At 41.8% G+C, this 24,991-nt stretch overlaps 1 protein-coding gene across 1 annotated transcript; it reads left to right on the forward strand.

Moving 5' to 3' along the window:
• Nucleotides 1–317: 317 nt before the first annotated feature.
• On the forward strand, nucleotides 318–23,379 carry LOC143510447 (cadherin-related family member 1a). Its single transcript, XM_076999807.1, has 17 exons — nucleotides 318–541; nucleotides 953–1,048; nucleotides 12,010–12,155; nucleotides 12,296–12,346; nucleotides 13,265–13,354; nucleotides 13,618–13,704; nucleotides 14,501–14,617; nucleotides 15,136–15,279; nucleotides 15,631–15,709; nucleotides 16,005–16,105; nucleotides 16,248–16,451; nucleotides 17,390–17,542; nucleotides 17,791–17,955; nucleotides 18,502–18,569; nucleotides 20,009–20,237; nucleotides 20,487–20,741; nucleotides 21,210–23,379. The coding sequence occupies exons 1-17, from the start codon at nucleotides 481–483 to the stop codon at nucleotides 21,801–21,803; spliced, it is 2,640 nt and encodes an 879-aa protein (XP_076855922.1). The 5' UTR covers nucleotides 318–480; the 3' UTR covers nucleotides 21,804–23,379.
• The last annotated feature ends 1,612 nt before the right edge of the window (nucleotides 23,380–24,991 follow it).

The raw sequence follows: 24,991 nt of genomic DNA on the forward strand, positions 1-24,991 counted from the left end.
AATCACAATTGACAAAATATGGCACATTTTTTACATATTCAGGTCACCTCATTCTTTATCATCTTCCTGTTTTATTAATCATCATCTTGAATCACTAAACCCAATTTGGAAACATAAATTATAATTGTTTCTGTAGGACCAAGCACAACACCTTGTTAATTTGCATATAAAATCCATGTTTAAGGAGAAACACACTGACTCAAACGCATGTGTTTTTCAGCCCCCCCACCTGCTGTATTTGCATGTACTGTGTGTATCTTTGGAGTGTGGGTCTCGCTCTGAGTCACCGTCAGGCAGTGTGAAGAGCTCCTGAGCAAAGCAGACGCTAAGGAGCCGCACAGGCGTCACTGGATTAACACACGAGACGTCGCCGGCCCCCGCCACACCGGCTCAGCCTGGCTGGAAGACGTCGCCTGAAGGGCACACTCTCTGCCCACCACTTCACATGAACTACTCCTCCACGCACTGGCTGGCCACGCCATGAGTTTCCCAAGCAGAGATCAGCTCTCTCTTCTCCTCCTGTTTCTTCATGTCAGCCTAGGTGAGTGGGTTTTCCTTGTTTTTGTGAAATCTTCTGTGAGGAGGACGTAGGAAGTTATTGGCTGCAAGATTGAGCCTGTGATAATCCTTTAAGTGTGCTCTGAAATCTACAGCGCACTCTCTTACAGTGTTGATTTTTTTCACCTGGACTTAAATGAACACCTCAGGGGGTAGTTCCACCCTGGGGATTTTGCTGTGTAGAACAAGAGGATTGCGTCTGTGTGTGTGTGTGTGTGGGGGGGGGGGGGGGGGGGGGGGGGGGGTTAGTGCATGTGTTTCTGTTGTTGAATAGTGTCACTGTTGTTGAATGTAGGCGGTGTTATTTTGTAAGATTCTTTGCAAGATCTCCCCACCTAAGTCAGATATTCTGACATTCCTTCATATGAATATTGTGAAATTTGTGTTCTTCCAGGCCAATCAGATTTTGCACCTTATTTCTATGATAATGGACCCAGCAGCACAGATGGGAACATGGCTCTTTTCACCATTTCTGAGGACACACCGATTGGTGAGTGCTTGAGAGTGGTAAAGTAACAAACCAATCAAAACAGTTACTCCTTGATTTATTTTGACAGCATATTTAAATTCAGCATTTCACGGAGGCATGTGTGCAGTGATACACTACAGCATTATTAGAAGATGTCGGCACATGAGTACCACTGTTCTGAGATTAGCATTATGCTAATGCATCCTCTCAGTTGTATAAGAAAGCTATAATTAGTGGGATCCCTTGCTAATCTGTGTACTTTAGGCATGTGGTAATGCCACTTCAAAAAGACAAAATTTCCCTCTGGGTTTGTGTTAACTCCTGTTTCTTCACATTGCTTCTGTTTCTTATTCTTATTCATTTTATAATCTTCACCCTATAATTTTATTTAATTTGAAATGTTTTTATTTTATATTTTGAATTTTTATGTGAAAGTTACATGTAAGCATTGAAGGTTACTTACAGGCTTATGCTGTGCAGGCCAATTCCACATATGTGACTTTACTCTGCTGCCTATTTGGTGATCAAGTGTTGATGAAAAGGAAGGTGTTGATTGGTGTAACACATACAGAGCTCATTCACCATTTAAATCACCCCACCTCCCATCTTGATCTCCAACTGCCAGCATTGGAAATGTAGCTCTACCAGCATTTTCTGAGCCCCTCTGTTTGGGGAAAGGGGGTGTTTCAAATTCAGATATCTGTCAGTCATTTTTAACAGCAAATCAAATAGGTGTAAATACATTACGAGGTGGGATATATAACTCTTGATAGTGCACAAATTAAATAATACTTGCTCAAGTCTTGCTCAAGACACTATCCCAGAACAATATAACATAAGAGTTCTATTTCACCGCATCACGTACCATTAAAAAAAAAGGTTTGTCAAAGTTGCCTAGATAATTTGTGGAAATGTTTGCATGTTTGCAGTTTTTAAGTACAATTAGTTTAGGAGCTTCTTAAAATAGGGTTTCTTACATTATGCCCCATTACATTTACAGAATGGAATAACACAGAAACAAACATTGGTCAATGTGTAATGCATTGAAAAGTATGATGGATAAATTTTTGGTAGCCAAACACTGTTACTACTACTAAATCAGAAGCACTGTAAAATCAGGAGACAACTAAGAAGACGAGTGCATATCTGGAAACAGCCTGGTCTTTAATGGCATATAATCATTATGTTAGTAATTAGGTTGTAATAATGTGAAATCATACTAACAGGACACTAAATTGCATATAAAGCCCTTTTGTAAAATTGTAAAACTTAACGTTACAATTAGAGACATGCATGGAGGAACACATGCTGAGGCTACATTCAGTGAGCGGATGAGCAGAAATACCAAGCACAGACCCAGGAACCCAGATATTACTAAGTCCAGTGGAGCACAGTGTATGTCTATGATTATGGGTGGGGCTAAAATACCACCCTACTACTAACCCTAACCCTAACCCAGTATAGACATAAATATTCAGGGGGGAAAATGAGCAGCTAATGTTGATACTTTAGACTAATAAGCATTAAATTCATGTAGTAAACACAATGCGGAGAATAAGGGTCAGATTAACAACTGAAATTTGTTCAGACAAAGTTTAGGAATGTTTAGGCAGGCAATACAGCACATGTAACATTCACCAAAATCATGTCCTGAAAAGTTGTATTGTGTAACCGTCAATTAATAATCAACTTAATAATCCGCATCCTTTACAGATATTTTGTAATGGCTACCAATATTCATTTGAAATAACATTTGATTCCACGCTGCTTTAACACACCCGCTAGCTCAAAATACGGTGATCTTTCATTGCTGCAACGCTGCTTGTCTCGGACCATTTGTCAGCCAAAAAGCACTCATGCATGCGTGTGTAACCATAATGGTCTTTAATATTTTTAATGGTCCTTAATGTTCTTTAATCCAGCCTTCCTGTCAAAAAATAGGTTACAGTTTCTACAGAATGCAACAGCTAGGATCCTCACTCACACTAGGAAATCAGACCACATCATCCCCACCCTTCAGTGTCTTCATGGGTCACTTGTTACTTACAGTGTTCAGTTTAACTGTCAGGGTTAGACCCAGGTGCGTGCCTACTGCTGCCACTAGGAGGAGCATGCGAGCTAGACCTGGGGACAATCAAGCCAAATAGACTGCAGCTGTCTGCAACCTATTTAGTACAGGTGACTTCAGCAACACATTGCTGAAGTTGTTTGTAGCCTTCTCGCTCACAGCCCAAGCCGTTTTCTCTCGCTTGCATTTCGTCTCTGCGTTTCACTCGCCTTCTCTCGTTTTTCTCCCTGAGTTTCTCAGTCTTTCTCTCTCTCTATTTTTCTTCCCCGCTGTTTCTCTGTTTCCCCTTATTCTATGTTGATTTGTCTGCCAGTGTTCTGGTTTACAGACCAACAGGTAATCCAGGTAGAAGTGTTAGGTCTTGTACCTACACTTCACTTCTCCTCCCTCGTCTCTTGTTTTATTTTAAGACACGTTGAGCCGTTTCTCCGTGTGTTTTGGGTTCTCTCCGTTTTTGTCCTTATCGACGCTTATGTCCTTATCTTTTGGTTTTTAGTTTGGGTTTTCCCGCAGTCGCGGAGGTTTCAGTTTATTGCTTTTCAACTGCTGGCTTTTGTATTTTCATTTATTGTTTTTCCCGCATTCGCGGAGGTTTCTGTTTACTGTTTTTTGGCAGTCACTCCTAAGGGGTTGCACTTGAGTCCTAAACACATTATAACCAATGCTTCACTGCAGTGTTCGGTGGTGGCACGTTACAGAACAACTTCAGCCTTTATGGACTCAGCTAACCCAGCCACCGATGAGCTGCGGAACGTCCTCGTTATACAAGGGCAGGCCATCGGTAGGCATGAGCAGGCTCTGCGGGAGATACACAATCAGCTTCAGGCTATCTCGATCGCGGTTCAAAAACCCGATCCGCCTAGTGTGTCTCCCAGCCCTCTGGTTTCCTCCGGTACAGCTGTGTTACCTGCTGGTCCTCATACTGAGCCCACACTGCCCGCTCTGGCACGTTATAGCAGGGATCCGGATGAATGCAGGGGGTTCTTGTTGCAATGCTCCTTAATCTTCGAGCAACAACCATCACGCTTCCCTACCGAACGCGCCAAGGTAGCCTACGTGATGGCTTTACTTTCGGGGAATGCTCTGCGGTGGGCTACACCGGTGTGGGAGAGACAACCAGAGCTATGTTCCTCTTTTGAGCATTTCTCTCGGGCTATGCGACAGGTGTTTTTCCATCCAGCCTCTGGGGGCATGGTTGCATCCAAACTGCTACGGTTGAGACAGGGCAGATTGACAGTCGCGGAATACTCCTTAGAATTCCGCACACTGGCCGCAGAGAGCGATTGGGGTTCGGATGCGTTGGGGGCAATCTATATAGAGGGATTGAGTGAGGAGATAAAGGACAAGTTATCCCTCAGAGAACCACCCAGCGGGCTAGACGACGCCGTTGACCTTACAGTCAAGATAGACAACAGGTTACGCGAACGCAAACAACACCGTCGCTTGGTTACTAAGCCTAGTGCAACGCCTGTGTCCCCAGTGTGTAAAAACACACCCAGGGATGGCGAAGCAGTCGAACAGCCCATGCAATTGGGGCACACTCGTCTTTCCCGTCAGGAGAGGCATAATCGCATACGGGAGGGCAAGTGCTTATATTGCGGTCGGGCTGAACACAGAATCACGGAGTGTCCAGAGTTACAGGGAAAAAGGGCACACGAGGGCCGTGACACTTATTTCCCCGCTTGTGGTCTTATGCCCCATGTTGTGGTTTCATGGAGGGGTTCAGACGAACTTCGGGTTTTAGCCTTCATCGACTCAGGGGCTACAGGTAACTTTATTGATTCTGTCCTCGTAGCCACCCTTGCGATACCTCTGGTTCCCCTGGAGAAACCCCTCTCTGTGTCCACTGTAGATGGCAGGTTACTCACCTCAGGGGAGATAACCCACCAAACCGTTCCTCTAACGGTGACTATTGGCGCATTTCCACTAGGTCCTGCTTGGCGCGGTACGGTTCGATACGGGTCGATTTGCAACGGAACGGTACGGTCGCGTTGTGTTTCCATTACAATGGTGAACCACCCCAATGTGGGTGGAGTCGCTGTTGGCGCGCGGGTTGTAGTGTCGTGACATCATTTGTATGCGACCACAACACCGGTCAATGCCCCTTAACACATAGCATTATTGTATCTTATTTATATTTATCTTCATTATTGTATGTGGTTGCTCTAATTATTGATAATTTGGTATTACTCAAACAGGCTGAACACACCCTGCATAAAAAGCATCAGTCATACAATCAAATGAAATCAAACTTTATTATGAAATATAGATATTTAAAGTACAACATATGTAAATAATAGTTATAGTTTAAAAAAGTGCAAAAAGCAAATTACCTAAAAATAACGTATAGCTTTATATGAAATAAATATTTATAGTACTACAAGTAACATTTTGTGTGCTTTTACTGGCGTCTGTCTCGCATGGTGTTCACAAGTTCGCCAAACACCCCGAGGAAAGCCCGGTTGAAGGAAACATTTCCCGCCAACTCCGCTCGCCTCGTCAGTGGAAGGGGTATCTTGAACGTAAAAAATAACAAATATTAAACACAAGCATTCCCGTGAAAGCAACAACGATATAGCGTAACTGCACAAAATGTGTAGCACGTCATCGCTGCTCGTGCTTTGTTTATGGCTACAGCTAACTAGCAACTAGCAAGGCTAAGAGCTAGCTATTGTACAGTAGTGACTGTGGTGGTAACATTAACTACAAACACAGCTCTAAATTCCTGCGTTTACAATAGATGCGTTCATATTACGTTCATATAACATCTTTTACGAGCCTAGTAGTAAAACTGAAATCACAATACACTCACCATTCTCCGTGGCCTCCAGCACCGACATTGTCCGGCATGTTTTCTCTTCCGTTACTGGCTGGCCGGTGACCGTATATGACATCCATTTGCTGGAACCATTTCCAGTCTTTGCGGTTTGCTCCACTGCGTCCGTTATGGTCCTTCACCGCCCGGTAATCGCGTTAAGCTTTTTTTGCTTGGACCGACCGGCACTGCTGAATGGACCGCTGGTAGCCATGAGTGGCCATTAGCGTGGAAACCTCGCTAAAAACCTTTACATTTCTAGTGGCCCCGTCCAATTCGCCCTGGATTTTTTGATCGCTGATTATTAACAGAAAGGTTTGTACCTCGGCGTTTGACCAGGGAACAGACTTCGCTCCTTGGGTTTTAAAAATGGCTGAGGAGTCCATAGCATAGCGGAGGAGTCGCTCTCCTGACGCAACCTGTGATGACACTCCCTGGCCAATCAGTGTCATGCTGTTCCTCCACGTCACAGAACTGTACCGCTTCGGAACGGTTAGAACCTTGAGCGAGTCGGTACAAAAATAGTACCCGAAGGGGCCGGCTCACTGGGAAGTGGTACTAATGGAAACACTCACAAACCGTCGCGAATCGAACCGTACCGCGCCAAGCAGGCCCTAGTGGAAATGCGCCATATAGGGACTAATCATGAGACCATCACCCCATACGTCATAGCGGCTCCCAAGTTGCAGCTGATCTTAGGGTTTCCTTGGCTTCAGCGCCACAACCCTGATATAGACTGGCTCAACTTATCCATCAATCATTGGAGCAGGGTGTGCGAACAGTCGTGCTTGGCACCCCGCTGCGGCAAACCTGGGGACAGCCAAGAGGAGATAGCAGGCTTAGAGAAAGTTCCTACTGTTTACCACGACCTAAGGGAGGTGTTCAGTAAACGTAAAGCGGGCTTCCTACCCCCGCATAGGGCCTGCAACATCGCTATTGATCTCTTACCTGGTACAACTCCCCCTAGGGGGCGGTTGTTTTCCTTAGCGGTACCTGAACGTAAGGCTATGGAGTCTTATATTCAGGAGGCGCTTGCTGCTGGTACCATCTGTCCCTCTACCTCTCCCGCAGGTGCTGGGTTCTTCTTTGTGGGGAAAAAGGATGGGGGCCTCCGCCCTTGCATGGACTACAGGGGACTTAATAATATCACCGTCAAAGACCGCCACCCCTTGCCTCTCATGTCCTCCATCTTCGAGGCCCTTCAACGGGCGACGGTCTTTACGAAGTTAGACTTGAGAAGTGCTTATAATCTGTTGCGAGTCAGAGAAGGCGACGAGTGGAAAACCGCCTTCAACACGCCCTCTGGGCATTACGAGTACTTTGTTATGCCGTTTGGGCTTATGAATGCACCCGCGGCTTTCCAGCGGTTTGTTAACGGTGTACTAAGGGAGGCTCTGGACGAATACGCTTACATGTACCTCGATGACATCTTAATATATAGCCGTACCCTTCAAGAACACCGGCAACACGTACGCCACATCCTCCAGTTGTTACTAGAGAACCATCTCTACGTAAAACTGGAGAAGTCCCTGTTCCATGTCTCCGAGGTAGCCTTCTTGGGGTTTATTGTTACCAAGGGTCACCTGACTATGGATCCCGCCAAGATCAAAGCGGTGACTCAATGGCCCGTGCCCACGTCGGTACGGTTGGTTCAACGTTTCCTGGGTTTTGCCAATTTCTACAGACTCCCTTGCTGCTCCCCTCTCTACCCTCACTAGTAAGAAATTGGGGAAATTCACGTGGACCCCTGAAGCCCAGAAGGCATTCGAGACTCTCAAGGGTCTTTTCACCAGTGCTCCAGTGCTGCGGGTTCCTGACCCTGAGCTCCCTTTCGTTGTCGAGACAGATGCCTCTGATCTGGGCGTTGGGGCTGTTCTCTCCCAGAGGGTCGGGGAACCACCTAAGCTGCATCCCTGTGCCTATTTCTCGCACCGGTTCACCCCTACGGAGACGCGGTACGACATAGGAGACAAAGAACTACTGGCCGTTAAAATGGCCTTAGAGGAGTGGTGACGTATCTCCAGCAAGCTAAGCGTCTTAACGCCAGACAGGCCAGATGGGCCCTGTTTTTTAGTCGTTTTGATTTCACTTTGTCTTACCCTCCTGGCTCAAAGAACACAAAGCCTGAGTGGGAGCCCGCTCTCGTTGACAGTCCGCCTGAAACCGTGCTTCCCCTGGGGGTGGTTGTGGCACCTATTCGGTGGGGGATCGAGAAGACAGTGCAGGATGAACTTGCCAATGAACCCGGGCCTAGCGGCGTTCCTCTTGGCTGTCTCTACGTTCCCTCGACCGCCCGGCGTAAGGTCCTCTTGTGGGGACACACCGAACGTTACGCGGCACACCCCGGTGCTAGGCGGACCGCCGAGCTCATAAAGAGGAGGTTTTGGTGGCCCGCGATGGATCAGGAGATCCGCGACCGGAGCAAGGCGCCTCGTAGTAAGCCCAGGGGGTTGTTGCGTCCGTTACCCACACCCTCCAGACCGTGGTCTCACATCTCCCTAGACTTCGTCACCGGGCTTCCGTCCTCTAAAGGGTTGACCACCATTCTAGTGGTTGTCGACAGATTGTCCAAATTTAGCAAGTTCATCGGCTTGCCCAAGCTGCCCTCCGCCCAGGAAACCGCGTCTCTCTTGCTGGGTCATATCGTCCGCAACTACGGGTTTCCTCAAGACGTGGTGTCCGATAGAGGACCCCAGTTCGCTAATAGCTCCTGGAAGGCTTTCTTGACCCTCCTTGGCGCCTCCATTAGCCTGTCTTCAGGTTTCCACCCCCAGTCTAACGGCCAGACTGAGCGTGTTAACCAGGACCTAGAGCAGACCCTCAGGTGCCTGGCATCCACTAACCCTGCGTCCTGGGCCGACCACCTGTTGTGGGCTGAGTACGCCCACAACACGCTGTGGCATTCGGCTCTGGGAATGTCGCCCTTTGAGTGCTTGTTCGGGTATGCCCCTCCGCTGTTTGCTGACCACGAGCAGGCCGTGGCTGTGCCTTCCGCTATGGCTCAGTTCCGGCGCTGCCGCAAGGCTTGGTCGCGTGCCTGCTCGGCCCTCTTGAAGGCCTCCTCTGCCTATTGCCGCAGTGCCAACAAACATCGTCTCCCTGCGCTGTCCTTCCGTCCTGGTCAGCGGGTGTGGTTGGCGGCGGGTAACTTACCTGTTCGGGGTGGCACCAAGAAGCTGGCTCCTCGCTTCCTGGGCCCGTTCAAGATCGACCGTCGCATCAACCCGGTCACCTACCGTTTGGTTCTCCCTCCGTCCATGCGTGTCCACCCAGTGTTTCACGTGTCCCATCTCCGGCCGTTCTTGTGTGGTTCTTCTCCCGCTCCGGCTCCTCCTGCACCGCGTATGGTTGGTGGGGGTCCGGTTTTTACGGTGCGACGCCTTTTGGACGTCCGTCGTGTCCGGGGGTGGGACCAGTTCCTGGTGGATTGGGAGGGTTACGGGCCTGAGGAGCGGTCTTGGGTCCCCAGGGCACGCATCCTGGATCGTTCCCTGATCACTTCCTTTTATCGTGACAGGGCTGTTGCCCTGGGCCCGTGGGGTCTCGGGCCGAGGGGGGGTACATTAACTGCTTTTCATGACATTCAAAGCATTACACAATTTTGCTCATAATTAACTCTCTGAGCACTTACATTTATATGGCCTATCTCATCATCAACAGATCTAGGCCTTTTGCAAGTCCCTAGGTTGTTGGAGCATTTCCTTGCTGTCCTCATTTAAAACTCTGCTAAAGACTTGTATGTTTTCACTGTGCTATCACTGCTCCGGTGTGTGAATGTGTTTAGTCTGTTTGTTCTACGGATGGAAAACAACCACTGGAAATCCGTGAAATAAATCAAAGTGATGAAGATAAGAATCATAACAATTCACTTTACAAAAAAACAAAGCAAAAACAAAAGAGAAAATTAAAATGAAATAAATCAAGATCAAAATAAATGCTAAAATATAAGGAAATAAAATTTAAATTACTTAAAAGTAATTAGAGGTTAAACAGTACAGAAAGGTGTGATGGGCAAGGTAAGACAGGATGTGGAGATGAATACCCTCAAACAACATGTAGTTTCTTTTCGACAAATGAATATGAATAGCGCTTAGCCAAACACATAACAATTAATGTGGTCAACATGGAATGGACTCACAAAGATGAGCATGGGACAGGACTACCACACACAATATATACACAACACATAATAAGGCCTGCGTGTAACAAATAAGACTGATGAGATGTGTGAACACATACACAGACAACTACACCCACAGGAAGTACATATATGGATGCGAACTACATATACACAGATCTGAAGGGAGGGGTCTGGGGCTGTAATGTGGCAAAAGGTTGTAACCCTACTCTTGAATGATTCTACAGCTCTCATATCACTAAGCAAAGAATTCCATGACTTAGGGTCATAATATGAAAAAGCTGTTTCACTTCTTTGATCAGGTGGTAGGTATTTTACTGTAGATCTGAGATCCCATGCAGGAATATATCTAATAATCCATTCACTGATTTATATGGAGGGATTGTAAGTTAATTAAGAAATACAGGTGGCCGGTACAGCTGTCTGAGCACAGGTGCTTATGTGTATGTGGAAATGTGTTTAATTATGTGTAAGTGTGTGGGTGTGTATAGGCTGTGGTGAATAAACTGTGTGTTGGAGACTAACCAGTGTATATGGGTGTGCATATGTGTGTATACAATCACTACAATATATGGTCTATATGCTGGTCTATGTTTGTTATATGATAATGGAGGTGTTTTATTTTTATATTTGCTAGAACAGGAAGATTGGCTGAGAGGGTGGGAGAGTGGTGCATAATTTTAAATGATAGATGGTTTATGTTTTCAAAAAAGGTCCTCATAAATGTTCACCATACTGAACATTGTCAGCGAATCATTTTCTGTGGCAACGTATCACAAGTTCCCCTCCCTGGCATCATGGTTCCCATGGAGATGTGTTTTGTTTCTGCTTTCTTTCTGGTCTGTTTTCCATGTGTTCCACTGTCGATTTCTGTCATTTTCATGAAAGTTCCCTCCTGCACATCCAGCCTCTCGCCTCATCGTTGCAGACGATACACAACAGCTCTGTTCAGTGATGTATGTGCTAAGATTAGGTCAATATTTATATAATTTTCCACTGTTTCAGGATAATTTTCTTGACAATGTTAAGGTCAGTGACTATGGAAGCAGTGGTACATTGTAGTAGTATATCAGTTTATTTATTGCTAGATATTTTGTGTGAAAGTTGGGTGCCTCAGATTCTCCAAGTTATTACATTTTTGAAGTGTAGTGAGCTGGTTCTGTTTTTTTTTTATTTTTCTAGTAAAATGTTTGTTCAGAATCCAGTGCCATGAACTAGCTAGTAGGTGGTTGAATTAGGGTCAGAGTGCATAAGTAATTAAGTTTTAGAAGGATTGACATTTTTACATTTTTACAAGTTCATCCATTGGTGTGGGTCTTTTGTTTTAATAATACCTTGAAATTAAGAGATAATAACTGAGGGTTTGGAAGATACGGTGATGCCTAGGTATGTAATGTTGTTAATAGGGAAAACAAAGAATCTGTTTCAGGGTACAGTATCATTAGCTCCTTTGGTAATAGGGAGAGTGATAGATGTATTCCCATTGATTAACAAGATATTTTGGAAAATATATCCATGAGTCTTATTGTGTCCTGTAATGAGTTGGATGAATCCTGTAGATATAACAATATATCATGCAGGACATAGATTGACCTTATGATGTGTGATTATACCTATGATGCTTCTGATTGTTGCTGCTGAAACTCTGAGAGGCGAGTCCATTAGTGGCGACAGTGGCCAGGGGGGTGTAGTGATTTTATCCAATAAATGCATTATTTTCCAAAACTACATTCAAAGACAGCCCTGACAAATGCCTTTTCTCCATCTAAAGAGATTATTATTGTATTTATTTTTTGGCTCATGAAAATCAAATGAACTGTGCAGGTTATCAGAAGAGTGTTGGATCATTGGATGTTTAGATGGAAGTTAATATATTCTCTCAAATACCATTTCCCTCTATACAATATATATTCAGCAAATGGCATGTGTTCCTTGATAACATGATGGTTTTCCTGCAACAGGAGCTGAGGTTTATACTCTGAATGGGACAGATCCTGAAGGACAGAGTGTCATTTATGGATTGTCCTTTGACCAAGGCTCTAAAGAGTACTTCAGGGTAAACCCCAAATCCGGCCGCGTGACCCTAATCGAAGCACTTGACAGAGAGGTGAGCCACATACATGAGGGTGCTGTCGAGAGAATACCACACAGAACCAGCAGTGCTTACTCACCAAGCTTTAAATTTAATGTCTTAGTTTTCTGAATGAGTTGTGTAGTTAATTGGTGTGTTTCTTGTTTCTCATCTAGGTTGAAAATGACATATCTGTGCTTGTTAGCATCACTGATGGAAGAAATAAGGTAATGCTAACGAATAAATGTTCAGTTCCTCAGTATGGTTGGAATGTTCAGGGGGTTTTTTTGTTTGTTTTAAATCTCTAATAACTATAATGAAGGTATTGATCAAGTTATTTAAAATACAAATAAAAACCTAAAATAGAGGCCATAGGGTTGAAAATTATCCTCCATGGCCCAAATGAAAATTACATTTAAACATGATAATTAAAATCAGTCTCATCATAAAATCTGAATTTAGTAGAAAAACATTATTATAGTACTTTTAACAATCTGGTAAGGTAGGCTGGATGCAAGTGTGGACTTTAAAGTAGTTTCATGACAAAACAACTAACACTACATAGAAGATACTGACATTAAACAAAGAGAGAAACCAAATACACCAACTAACACTAAATGAGAGAACACACTAAATACACAGAACAGGGGAGACATAAAAGCTAGCGTTAAAGACATGGAAACACAAAATGACAAACAGCATAAAAACTAGAGATAGTTACAATAACCAACAAAACATGGGACTTAAATACACTGATTGAAACAGGGAACCAAACGAGACACACCTGACAGCAATGAGGGGCCGGAGAACAAGGGTGGGGCGTGAAGACAGACACAAAAAGGTATTTCAGAATAAAGGTACACAAAGTAAAATCAAAACCAGAGGGGTTGCCAAGAAGACCATGACAGTACAATGGTATGTCTTCCTTTATGGTAACCGAATCACAGTTTTTGTAACTGATGCCCGTTGTCCAGCTGACTGTTTTTGCATTATTTATTTACTTAAATTTCTTTCATGTGTATTTTACGCTGCAGCTAAGACATGATGTTGACTACAGAGACAGGCGAACCTTTAGCCCTAGTATAGAGGCTTGTGTTTTGGGGGAAAGTGGGTAGCAAATTAACGGTTCGTTTTTGCTTCCTCAGGTGGTTGAAAAAGTGCAGGTGCTTGTGTCAGATGCCAATGACGAGAAGCCTGAGTTTCTCAACCTGCCCCTCGTCATCAGCGTCCTTGAAGTGAGAGGCAGGATTCTGACAGTGCCATGCTGCTCTGACACCACTGCACCTGACATTACTGTGCTGTTATTGATTGATTCTTGCCCTACATGGTATTATGCAATAAGAAGTGCAGTCTGGGTAGTCATCTGGGGATTATCTACTGCACAAACCACTTCACTGTTGAACAGATGGCACTGCTAGTACATATTTTTCATTGCTTATGTGAATTGGCACTGTGCTAGTTCTTGCAGTGTTGTTAATGTGGTTTTGTTGTGTTGAAGGATATTGAAGCAGGAAGCAGCATCTTTAAAGTTCAGGCTGTGGATAAGGACCTGGGTGCTGGGGGAAGTGTCACATACTTTTTACAGGTGTGATACTACACATTTAAAATTAGAAATAGGAATTTTAATTGCAAAGTGAAAGCACTTAATAATTAAAAATATAACTTTAGAACTAAATGGTTAAGTGTTTAACTAAATGTTTCATTCACAGAAAATCTTCCTCCTTACATAAGACACCAAACAGAACAGACTAAAGTAGTCAATGCTCAAACTTTGGTAGTGAAAACTTCTGCTTATTTAATGGTTTTACTGTCCTCCTAAAGGCAGAACCCCTTCAAACTGGCCTTTTGACACTGCCTGTTCACTTCAATGTTGTTTGGACTCCCCAATCTCAAAAGCATGCACACAGTGTGAAAAGCATAGGGAAACACAGGCACAAAGCAGCCTTGTGCCTGAGCCAGGATTATCCTAGTTCTCTTTCTCACACTGGAGAGCTGAGTGGCAGTGCAAAGGGGCAATCAGCAAATGTACTGCTACTCCACTGGATTACATTACAGTTACATCTGGGCAGAGTACTGGGAGGTTAGCCTGGCTCAAGGCCATGCAGTGCGTAGCGCTGGATGCTTTGTTCTGCTGCGCACATAGTAGCAATCAGATGCTCATAACCACCTGAGTGCATGAGTGGTGTGTCGCATGTTCTCGAGAGTGTACTGGTAACTCATCACCCCTAGAGGTCTCAATGGCATGGCTGAAGTGGAGTTAGTGTTAGATAGTACATAAAAAGATTAAAGCAATTATGAACATTGTCAGTATTGATGGACTTGGTATAAACTGTAACTGCAGGAAGTGATTTCATTCTGGTGGTTTCATTCTTTTCCTCCAGACTACTCCGAATACCAAGTTCACTATAGATGGCCATAGCGGTGTTCTTCGCATCAAACCCGGTGAAACGCTTGATTACGAAACCTCCAAAACACATTTTGTTACTGTTGTTGCAAAGGTGAGTAGTGTGGCAACATAAGCAATGCATTTCCTCAGCGTACCATCCTCACTATTTTTTTTTTATCTGCCTGAGCTGTGAAAATGAGCCTGAAGTGATTACTTTAGGTCAGCTTACTTGTGTTTTAGTGAAACATCATGTCCATCTTGACCACTACCCAATATGTACAGTATAAATACACTTTTAACATTGTATATTTTTATTATAATTTATATAGATCAATGGTATGATTGATTTTTTTGTTTGATATTTTTATAACTTTATCATTTAAATTTATATTATAAATTGTGAACAGGACTAATGATTTATTTGTATAACTTGTATTATATAGATTTTTAAAGTACCACTCTGGGCATGTGTGCACCACAGCTCCATAGTAATAACTTGTGTGTGTGTGTGTGTGTGTCTGTGTGTGTGTTAACTGCACAGATGGGTAAATGCGGAGGACAAATTTCGATTGAGGTGAAAATCACAGTTGACAGATATGGCACATTTACATGTACATTTACATTATTCAGGATGGTGGTGGCAGATATAATGGCAGACATCAAGTGATGACTTCATCGGCCACCATAACCATCAATGTCCTTGATGCACAGGACTCTCCTCCTTCCTTCATGGGAACACCATATTTCGGATATGTTTATGAAGTCTCTGTCCCTGTGAGTAATGATGCATTTCTAAATACCACAGAGTAGAAAGGAAAATTCATGCATAAAAGTCTCATAAACATGCATATAACCTTGTGTCAGGTGAAGTCAATAATGAGTATTGTTGTTGTATTGTATTGTAAGCACTGCACAATACACCAAAATCAATAATATCCACAGGCAGTGTTTTTTTTGGAGTCTAGTAGAAATGGCCACACAAGGGTGCTAGATTATAAAGGCACTTTAAAATATGAAATTAAATTAGTAGTAGCCAACAGGTTATTTGATGTCAATATCAAATAAACATTTGCATATGTTAGCAGTGTGCTCCTCTCACCTGTGTTTGGACCCCTATATGTTCAGGGAGCAGAGATATTCACAGTGTTTGCAAAAGATGGGGACCAAGGTGACCCTAACCCTATCCAGTACTCCATTGTTAATGGTAAGCTGTATGACTTCTTTCCTCTTCACACATAAAGCAAAAGTGGGATGCTCACTGACTGCTGACCTATCATGCATTTAACCCTTAGAGGTCTGCATTGATGATTTTATTAATATTTCTATGCTAAGACATTGTCTCAATGTAGTTCAAAACATTTACTGAATCTGTAGTCTGCCCTACATGATCAAACTTGATACACATGATATAGATGATCATACATTTTAGCTCTTTATTGTGGTTAAGAGCACAGAGACTGATTAATCTGTTGGGATTTTTGTGTTAATTTACTAAACAGGAAGTGATGGCTCCTTCGGTATCAACAGCTCAACTGGTTGCATCACTCTGACATCGTATCCTATTCAACTGAGAAATGAGTTATATGAACTCAAAGTCAAGGTAGTTTTATACAGTTTTAATGCAGTGTAACAGAGTCTGCAGTGACAACAAATTAATTATAAAAACAGCATTATTAGTTTAGGTTAAGTTTATAGGTTAAACTTTAAAAACTTTAAAAATCTTTCTCTATCTTCAAAACAAGGCCTCAGAAGTTGGTCCAGAGGACCAGCTGCTCGACTATGCCATGACCCTGGTGACCATTCGATTGGTTGACCTTAACAACCATCCACCTACTTTTTATGGTGAGAATGGCCCACAGAACCGGTTTGAGCTGACCATGAATGAGCACCCCCCTGAAGGGGACACACTCAGAGGGCTGAAGATCACCGTCAATGATTCTGACCAGGTAATTAGAAACTTAATTAATTAACTAATTAATTAACTAATTAATTAAAATTAATTAGAAACTTAAAAGAATAAACACTTTTTTTTTTTACAAAAATAGCATGTGACCTTTAGACTAATTTAGGCTACTCTATAAAAGCTGATTAAAATTAGGATTTTTAATATATAATTTAAATTATATATCTGTTAATTCTGTCTTGGATTTAGAACTGTGAACATACTTTATAGATCCAAGCCAAATAATTAATTATGCAAAAGAGATTATGATATTAGCTGAATTACATTTTGGTCAGCATTCATATCTGTGTCTTGCTAATTGTTTTTATTTTTAGAGAGTACATTACATAACAAAGATAATTCTATAAGTTTACCAGACAGGTATGTATTTCAGCACTTTAGGAAGAAAATTCAGGGATATATACCTCAAACTGCCCTGACTCTGGGCTGACATATATGATGGTTTGGTTATGAGCTTTTGACATCACTGAAAAGACAAAACCAGCTTGTCTTTTATATGAAATGAAAGACACATCCTTCAGCATCCTGGGGAAAATCATATGAAATTGATTAGATTAATGTTCTGGTCTTACATCACATTTGCTCATGTGTTATGTCTGAATTTATACATGACAGTTGTCGGTACAAATCGCAGCAAAGGACTGTATATGATTGTGTTTGGACTGCTGACTCAGCTGTTCTATGCTTCTTAGTTCTGACTGTTTCATCCCTGTCACCCATTGGCCAGGCCTTTATTTTGGATTTGATAATGAGAAGGTGTACATGGTACATTGTGCTGTAGGCTTTTTTTAATTCATGGTTTTATATATGCAATAATCACTTAAACCCAATTTGCACAGTGTGCAAGATTTCTTGTAATAGTACATTTTGGAATTTGGAATTATGTTTTGTCATGTAGGAATGGTTTTTCTTTGCCTTTAGGGGGCAAATGCGAAGTTCAGACTGCGTCTGATGGGACCGGGTCGGGTTCTCCGTGTGGTCCCTCAGACTGTTCTTAATGAAGCTCAAGTCACCATTATTGTAGAGAACTCAACTGCCATGGACTATGAAAAATACTCTTTTTTAGCATTCAAGGTATGAAGAAAAAAAATTCACATAAGCCTTTATGAGGCAAATTTATTCGCTCCAAAGCTTATTAGCTCTTATACAAGATATTATTATTCTTCAAATTCATGTATAACATGTACAACATTAATATACATCTCCAATATTAAAGTTTGATGCACTGACAACATACCAATATCTTCAGAACCACCTAATAAAAGGAAAACTGTGAACTTTGTAAAGATCCAAGCCAAATGTTAATCTACACTGTTTCTCAGTTATTAGCAGTTGAAATTGATACACCCGAACACTTCAGTGCCACTGCGGACATCGTAATCCATCTCCTGGACACGAATGACAACACCCCTCATTTCTCCTCTGAGTATTTTATGGCCCGGATTCCTGAGAATTCTCCTGGAGGCTCTACTGTTGTGTCTGTTACAGTGAGTGCAAGAGAGTCCAACTCTAAGGTCAATTCTGTGACTTTTGAACTGACATGGATTGAAAATCCCTGTAGCATGGTGTTTACTTTTTGTACTTAACATTCAGCCTGGTGTTGAACATAAATAGCCTTTCTGTGACTGATAGCAATATTATTTTTGAAATAATAAACAAAAATTATTTGCTTCTATTACACTTACCTTTGAGTCAAATGGAGTGTTAGTGTTTCCCTCAAATATGCCAAACAGAAATAATACAGGTTTTCTAGTACCCCTGAAGTATAATTGGCAGTTAGACTGCAGTCATCCCCATGAAGTGATTATAATAGTTGTTTACAGCCCAGATGACTAAATAATACAATTGTTTTCACAACACAAAGAGGGCTTAGATAGCATTCAGTATGGGTAAATCACCATGTACTCTGACCAAATATCCAATCTAGCATAATAAAACTTTATAAAAAAAAGACCACCTCTTTATTTTTATGAAAATGACAAGAATTGCTCTCAATATTTTATGCTTTTGTGAATTGCTGAATTATTTTTCAGGCCAAAGATCCAGACTCAGGGCTGTGGGGAGAATTGAAGTACTCCATTTATGGCTCAGGAGCTAACCTGTGAGTAAAGTTAAAATGGCCTCCTTGCCAAAAAAGATAACTAACAATTTAATGGCATTAAATGAATTAATGATCCTTTAACGATTTTCTAGTCATAGAAGCACTACAATGCTTCAAACCTCACAGTGTTGATTGAGGCCTATGCAGTATCATTATTGCTAAAGTGATTCATCTTTCGAGAAAGAAAAAAAAAATGACCAGGATATCTGATCAAGCAGATCTGGAGGTTGTGTTACATTTTGCATGTCTCAGATTCATCTACCATTAATCAGAATCAATCATTTTGAAGTTTAGAGTTGGAGAGTGTCTGGTTAGCCCATAGAGATTGCGAGAGATGTTGGCAGTTTGGCTGTCTGCGGTAGTAAGAAAATCTTCACTATATGGTTGGCCCAGTTCTCTCTTACAAAATCATTTTGCTTGGAGGCGGATGCAAACGCATCCCCATCTAATCCCCATAATTGGATTGACGGGATAATAATAGCTTCTCCAGGCTCCTTCTGTGAGTCAGTGCCCAATTAACATGAAACGTGACAGCTGGAAATGGGAAGACAGCCGTGCAGACAAGAGCACGCAGTGCACGGCAAATTCAAAAAGCTGCTAATGTATGCCTCACTACAGCCCTGGCATGGAAGGTGTGCTGGAAACGTGCGAAAGCTCACAAGTTTAAAGTGGCTTGTTAATTTTCACCAGCTGAGCACTGACAAATCAATGGGGGCAAAACAGTTGATCAACGCACAGGCCTGCATCTCCTGATATTACTGTGCTATTGCAGTCTGTAGTCTTAGTGTGGTCTTTATGTAGTCCTAATGTTGTCTTAATGGTGCACGGTGCATGAATTTAGGCAACTCCCACATGTGCAGCTGTCTGTTCACTGTAATGAATACATGGATTGACTGCGAAAGTATGTTTCTTATAGATGATGGCAGAAAGTTTACATATGTGCAAATATCTGGTGTCCAACATCTACATTTATGGCATTCAGCAACTAGTGATTTTCATAAGTCATTTAATCTTTTACAGCAATTCCAACATAAATTTCTCACTTTCTGGAACCAAATGCTACCTCTCGTTAGCATCCCTCTCCATGTGGAGTGAATCGCCATGTGGTTCTTTGTTTGTTTTTCCTTTTCTTTTTGTGCTCATTCCTGTTTCCTTACCTGGCTCCGCCCCTAGTAACACTATTCCCATTATGAGTCTATCTGCCTGGGTGTCATTGGCACCCCGTTCCTTGTTTTTCTTGTTCCCTTCCTTGTGTATAAACTACTGTTTCATCCGATATTGGTTGGTGATTGTTTTTATGGTTACTTTGGTTTCATCAATTGCCTTAATGTTCAACTTGCAGTCCATGTCATCGGCAATTGCAGACAAGCTGCTTCCATGAAGAATAAACAAATGTAAAAAGCTTTTCATGCTTATTGTGTTCTTCTTCTGACTTCCAGGTTTGTCATTCACCCAGCGTCAGGAATAATCTACACTCAACAATGGGCCACTTTGGATGCTGAAGTTAAGTCAAAGTATAATTTTTATGTGAAGGCTGAAGACTCTGAGGGTAAATACAGTCTGGCAGAAGTCTTTGTCACTGTGCTGGATATGAATGACCATCCTCCGGAGTTCAATGGAGACATCCTGGAAAAGACCATGATCATTGGTGCCCCTGTGAAAATAGAGGTTTGCATTTTGATGAGTGTTGAACAGATTTATCAGTAGTACAGTGATATAACTAAATTATTGACCCAGCAAAATCACTAAAGCTAAATTAACTTCTCCCATATTTACATGTGTAACTAAATACAAGCATATCATTTTGCTAAACATTCTTGAACTTTAATAGAATATAAAAACAGCTCTTTAAATTTTGCTTGCTGTTTTGTTGAGGCCTTCAGACTTCAGTATTTCCCTTTGTTTTTCTGTATTCAGGCAGTGGACGATGACGCAGAGGAACCCAACAATGTCATTGAGTACTCCATCATGAAGGCAGACCCTGCAAACGTTTTTGACATCAACACTAGCACAGGCGAGATCAAGCTGAAACCGTTTATCAAGTCTATGGAGATTGTACAGAACATCACAAGAAAGAAAGACTGCAAGTGGTCTGTTGTGGTCCAGGCGCGAGATCTAGGCTCCCCATCTTTCTCAACAACTGCTGTGGTGAAGATTGACCTCACTGAAGCGGTAAGAGTAGCTAGCTGTTTTCAAAGTCCAAGTTACAATTCTGATATGCATAACATACACAACACAAAGATATGCACTGGGTCTTTCTGAGTGCCTCTGTGTGTGTTCATGTGTTATTATGAAGTACTTTATGGCTTTACCTATGAGCTACTATTTAACATGTAGTGTAGATTTGTAGCTTGTTTTAGTTTTATAAATCTGGGTTTACTGGGAGTTTTTGAAAGTAGTTGGACAAACTGTTTACTTTGGTTATTTGAATCCAGGCCTTGTAGTTAAAGTGCCTCAAAAGTCCACAACATAAACCTGTCTCACGTGAAATTGTATTTGTTAATTTATTTCTAGTTTAAAATCAGTCCCAGCTTCCTGTTAGTTTACTATGTCCTCCATTTAAAAATCAAAATGGAAAAACAGTGTTTTTGTTTTTTGGTGTTTACTGTGACCTACACTACATTTTGTGATCTTTTTCAGAATCAGCTCGCAGGTCCCATGACAGCCTTTTTATTGCAAAGTAGAGACAATCCAATGAAAGCTCTGGGCATAGTGGCTGGGGTCATAAGTGTAATGGTAGTGGTCACAGTCTTGATCTCCACAGTTATGTACATGCGCAACACAAAATCTAACAGGGTCTTGCCAACCCGTCGTGTCATACGCCGCAAACGCATGGATCAGCACAACCTTATCTTCAAGCCACCATTCGGACGCTCTGAAAGTCCCGACAAGCTCTTGTCTGTGGATGTGGAGGGCAGCTCTCTCAAATGCAACAGGAACAACAATGGCTCCAGGCAGAGACCGCCGCCGCCACCCAAAGCCCCATTGCTGCCCCAGCCTCCACTGGCCAAACCTAAGCCGGGACAATGTCAGCAAGCGGTGCCCACGGTCTCTGGATCCCTGACTTCCAGGAGCTCCAGCCGTAGCTCCAGCCAGAGAACCATTGGTACCGCAGCTTCAGAAAACAGACGAGGTCTGAACAAAGCAGGCGACATGAGCTCAGCACTGGTGTCTGAGCTGAAGAAGAAGCTGGAACAGAAAATCATCGAGGCGAACCAGGGCTATTACTACTAAAGCTAGCGGATTAGCAGAGATGCTAGCTACTGAAGCCCCTGAGTTAGCATAGATGTTGCAGGAGCTGCCAGACTGGTGTTTTCCGACTGTCTGAAGTGAAGTACACACTGCACGCTGCATCATTAATGGAATAGATGTGCACAGCTGCAGTGCTGCTGTACTCATTGAGCAAAATGTCTGCTGGCCAAGGAAACTAAATGGTGCCAACATGTCCAAGTTGAGGTTATGCCTCCATTTTTTATTAATGATGCATGATCATATATTTATAACTACATAGAGAATAAAATCAACAAATAATGATACAGTTAGAAGTAACATTCTGTGGGGTTCAAGCTTTTCAGACAGAAATCATGCCTATGTCAAAACGAAATGAAAGCCGAGTTCAATGACCACTGTACGTTTTCATTCTTGGACACATCCAGAGGCAGGCACAACAAGAAGAATTCTGGTGTGAATTATAATAAGTGTTTCTAGTTTTCTTGTGTGTTTAACAATTAAGGTACAGTCAGCTTACAGCACAACACTTAAGAAGTTCTTTAGGCAACTTTAAATCAGTTCCCATTTATAAGTAGCTCTATGCTGTCATCACTCAAATGTTAAATATTAATGTAATACATTGAGGTGAAAAAATACAAAAGAAAAAACAAATCAATGAGGCCAACCCATTGAACAAAGCTATAAGCCATAATCATGTTTAAAAATCCTAATTTTGACTGCTTTTGTTTTGTTTTGGTACCAGATTTTATTTGTTTGTTTATGCCAATCTTAAACAAGCATGTTCATTACTGCTTAATGAGTGGTAAAGTTGCCCATGACTGAGTAATGACAGCTGCTACCTGAGCACTTAATTGTTAACTTACAATAACTGGCCATCCTCACCAGAAGTATGCAGTAACAGTGTACATAAAACTCTCACAATTCACAAGCTCATTTTTAATGAACTGAAATAGCTTCTTGAACTTTAGCTAAAGTAGAGATGTTCATGTCTGTGTAGAATTGTTCTAGTTCATGCCTCTTGGGTGTATCTTTTGTTTAGCTTTATCTGTGACATGCTGAGCAGTTTGCATCATTCCTGTACTGCATTATTCCTGTCTTGTACAAGTCTTTGCTTCCACACATCTTTCGCAGTATGAGGAATGTCTGCGTTTTGCACTTTAGCCTTCCGTTGCTTCAGGAAGTACATCTATGTACATGATATATAAATTAGGAAATGTTTTGCACAAGCTTGAACTGTATAATGCACATGCTCAGTGTAGGACAAAGTTTATCTTGGGTCCAATTAAAATATGTCTACAATACTGGAATTTTTTTTTTCAAGAAAAAATGTTAGAATGTTAGATGAGTGACCACTGTAATTGGTTAATACAGATTTTTCATTTAAATGATCTGCTTCTTGTAATGAAGTATGTTTTTGCATGTCAAATTTACTTGCATAATGTAACACTTATCTTCAAATGTAGTCCAGGTTTAATATGATGTGCTGAAATTTAATGTTGAATATTGACTTGTCTATCCATTTCAGTGATGTCTTTTTATTGTCTTTGTATTATTTTGAATAAATATTTACAAATCTGCACATGCTGAAGGAGAGGTTGTTCATTAGCCAGGGATGTGTAATATTAAGTCAAGACATCTGGTTCCACTCCACTTCTGCCATGCTTTGCCAGGCTTCCATGTATGTAGTAATTTGTTATTCACTATTTAAGGTTTTTGTAGCCTCAATCCCAAGATGTGGAAAGTGCATCTCAACGGACCTGCAGCCAGTTAAAAGAGCACTGGTTATAGGAGATTCATAGCTCCGAGACGTGAATGTGGCGACCCTTGTAGAAACACCAGCAGCCATTGTCAAGTGCATCCCGGGGGCTAGAGCACCTGACATCAGTGCTGGCTAAACGTAAATCCTCCCAAGATAGTCATACATGTCGGCACCAATGATATGGGGTTAAGGCTGTTAGAGATTACTAAAGATAATGTTAAAGAGGTGTGTCAGTTAGCGGGTGTTACAGTCCTTAGTGTAAGGTGGCTCGTACTAAAAGGACACAACATAAATACCCAAAACACCACACAAGTAAGGTTCATTCGTACATGGTTCTTTTATATTTGTTATATAGTTTCTGTATTCCAACCCTTCGTACAAAACAAAACAACTTAAGGAGATAACATTGGATGGGCTCGTGCCAAAATAACAAACAAAAACAAGCTAAATGCCCCCCCCTTTCTTACTTCCCTAAACCAAAAGAAAAAACCAAAACACAGACAAATCGTCCTGAACTCCCTATCTTCTCACAAAACAGGAGAAAAGGATGATTCAAATAAATAGACACTTACCCAAACAAAATACAAACGAAACAACAACTCAACGAGAGAACATGGACCCACACAAAGTCTGGTTAGGACTATAACAACTCATAAGACGCATTAAAACACCTCTATAGCCCTTAGCGCCCAAAGTATGGACTAACGTCTCAAATTGGTTGTACCCGAACATACACAAATCAAAACACCCTACTATGCAATGCCTTGGCAAAGAGGACCTTGTGGTGAACTGATAAACAAAACACCACGGGCCACCGTACTAGAAGCAAGAACTCCTTAAAAAGGGAAACCAATTACTGAAGTAGCCAATCCTGTCGTCCCATCGTCACATGGAAGCAGCACTTATCTTCCATATTGTCTTCTTGCTCGCCCTCCTGTGGACAACCTACAAGAAAACACGCTAGCATGAAACAAAAGAAAACAAGGCATGTAACAGCGGGGACAGTGTTGCCATAGTTACTTTGAAACAGTAATCAGACTACTGACTACTTCTTTAAAAAGTAACTCAGTTAATTTACTGACTACTTGCTTTTAAAAGTAACTAAGTTAGATTACTTTGTTACTTTCAGCAGAGGCCCCTATAACATGAAAATGACTACCAGTTCTGCCAATACTCAATTTATTGACATGTACTTTATTGACGGCACTTAGGCCTATGTAGTTTATGAAACAAAAACAGTATAAAAAAAATCTAAATACTCTTCACTTCTTTTAACTGAAATACTTATTACAAACTAAATGCTTTTTTGACTTTAAATCTAACTTACATACTTCTTATAAAAAATAAAGTAGCCTTTCTTGACGACTCAATTTAACATAAACACTTCTTTAAAAAAAAAAAAAATACAACAGACATTCTTGACTCCATGCAT

The sequence above is a fragment of the Brachyhypopomus gauderio genome, chromosome 3 (genome assembly GCF_052324685.1).
Source record: "Brachyhypopomus gauderio isolate BG-103 chromosome 3, BGAUD_0.2, whole genome shotgun sequence".
In the NCBI taxonomy this organism is placed as follows: Eukaryota; Metazoa; Chordata; class Actinopteri; order Gymnotiformes; family Hypopomidae; genus Brachyhypopomus; species Brachyhypopomus gauderio.

Bases quoted from the DNA above. Each gene is read 5' to 3' on its own strand.
- LOC143510447 (XM_076999807.1), top strand. From the start codon at position 481: ATGAGTTTCCCAAGCAGAGATCAGCTCTCTCTTCTCCTCCTGTTTCTT. The intron at 13,355-13,617 runs GTGAGAGGCAGG...GTTGTGTTGAAG, and splicing joins TCGTCATCAGCGTCCTTGAA to GATATTGAAGCAGGAAGCAG. The intron at 20,238-20,486 runs GTTTGCATTTTG...TTCTGTATTCAG, and splicing joins GTGCCCCTGTGAAAATAGAG to GCAGTGGACGATGACGCAGA.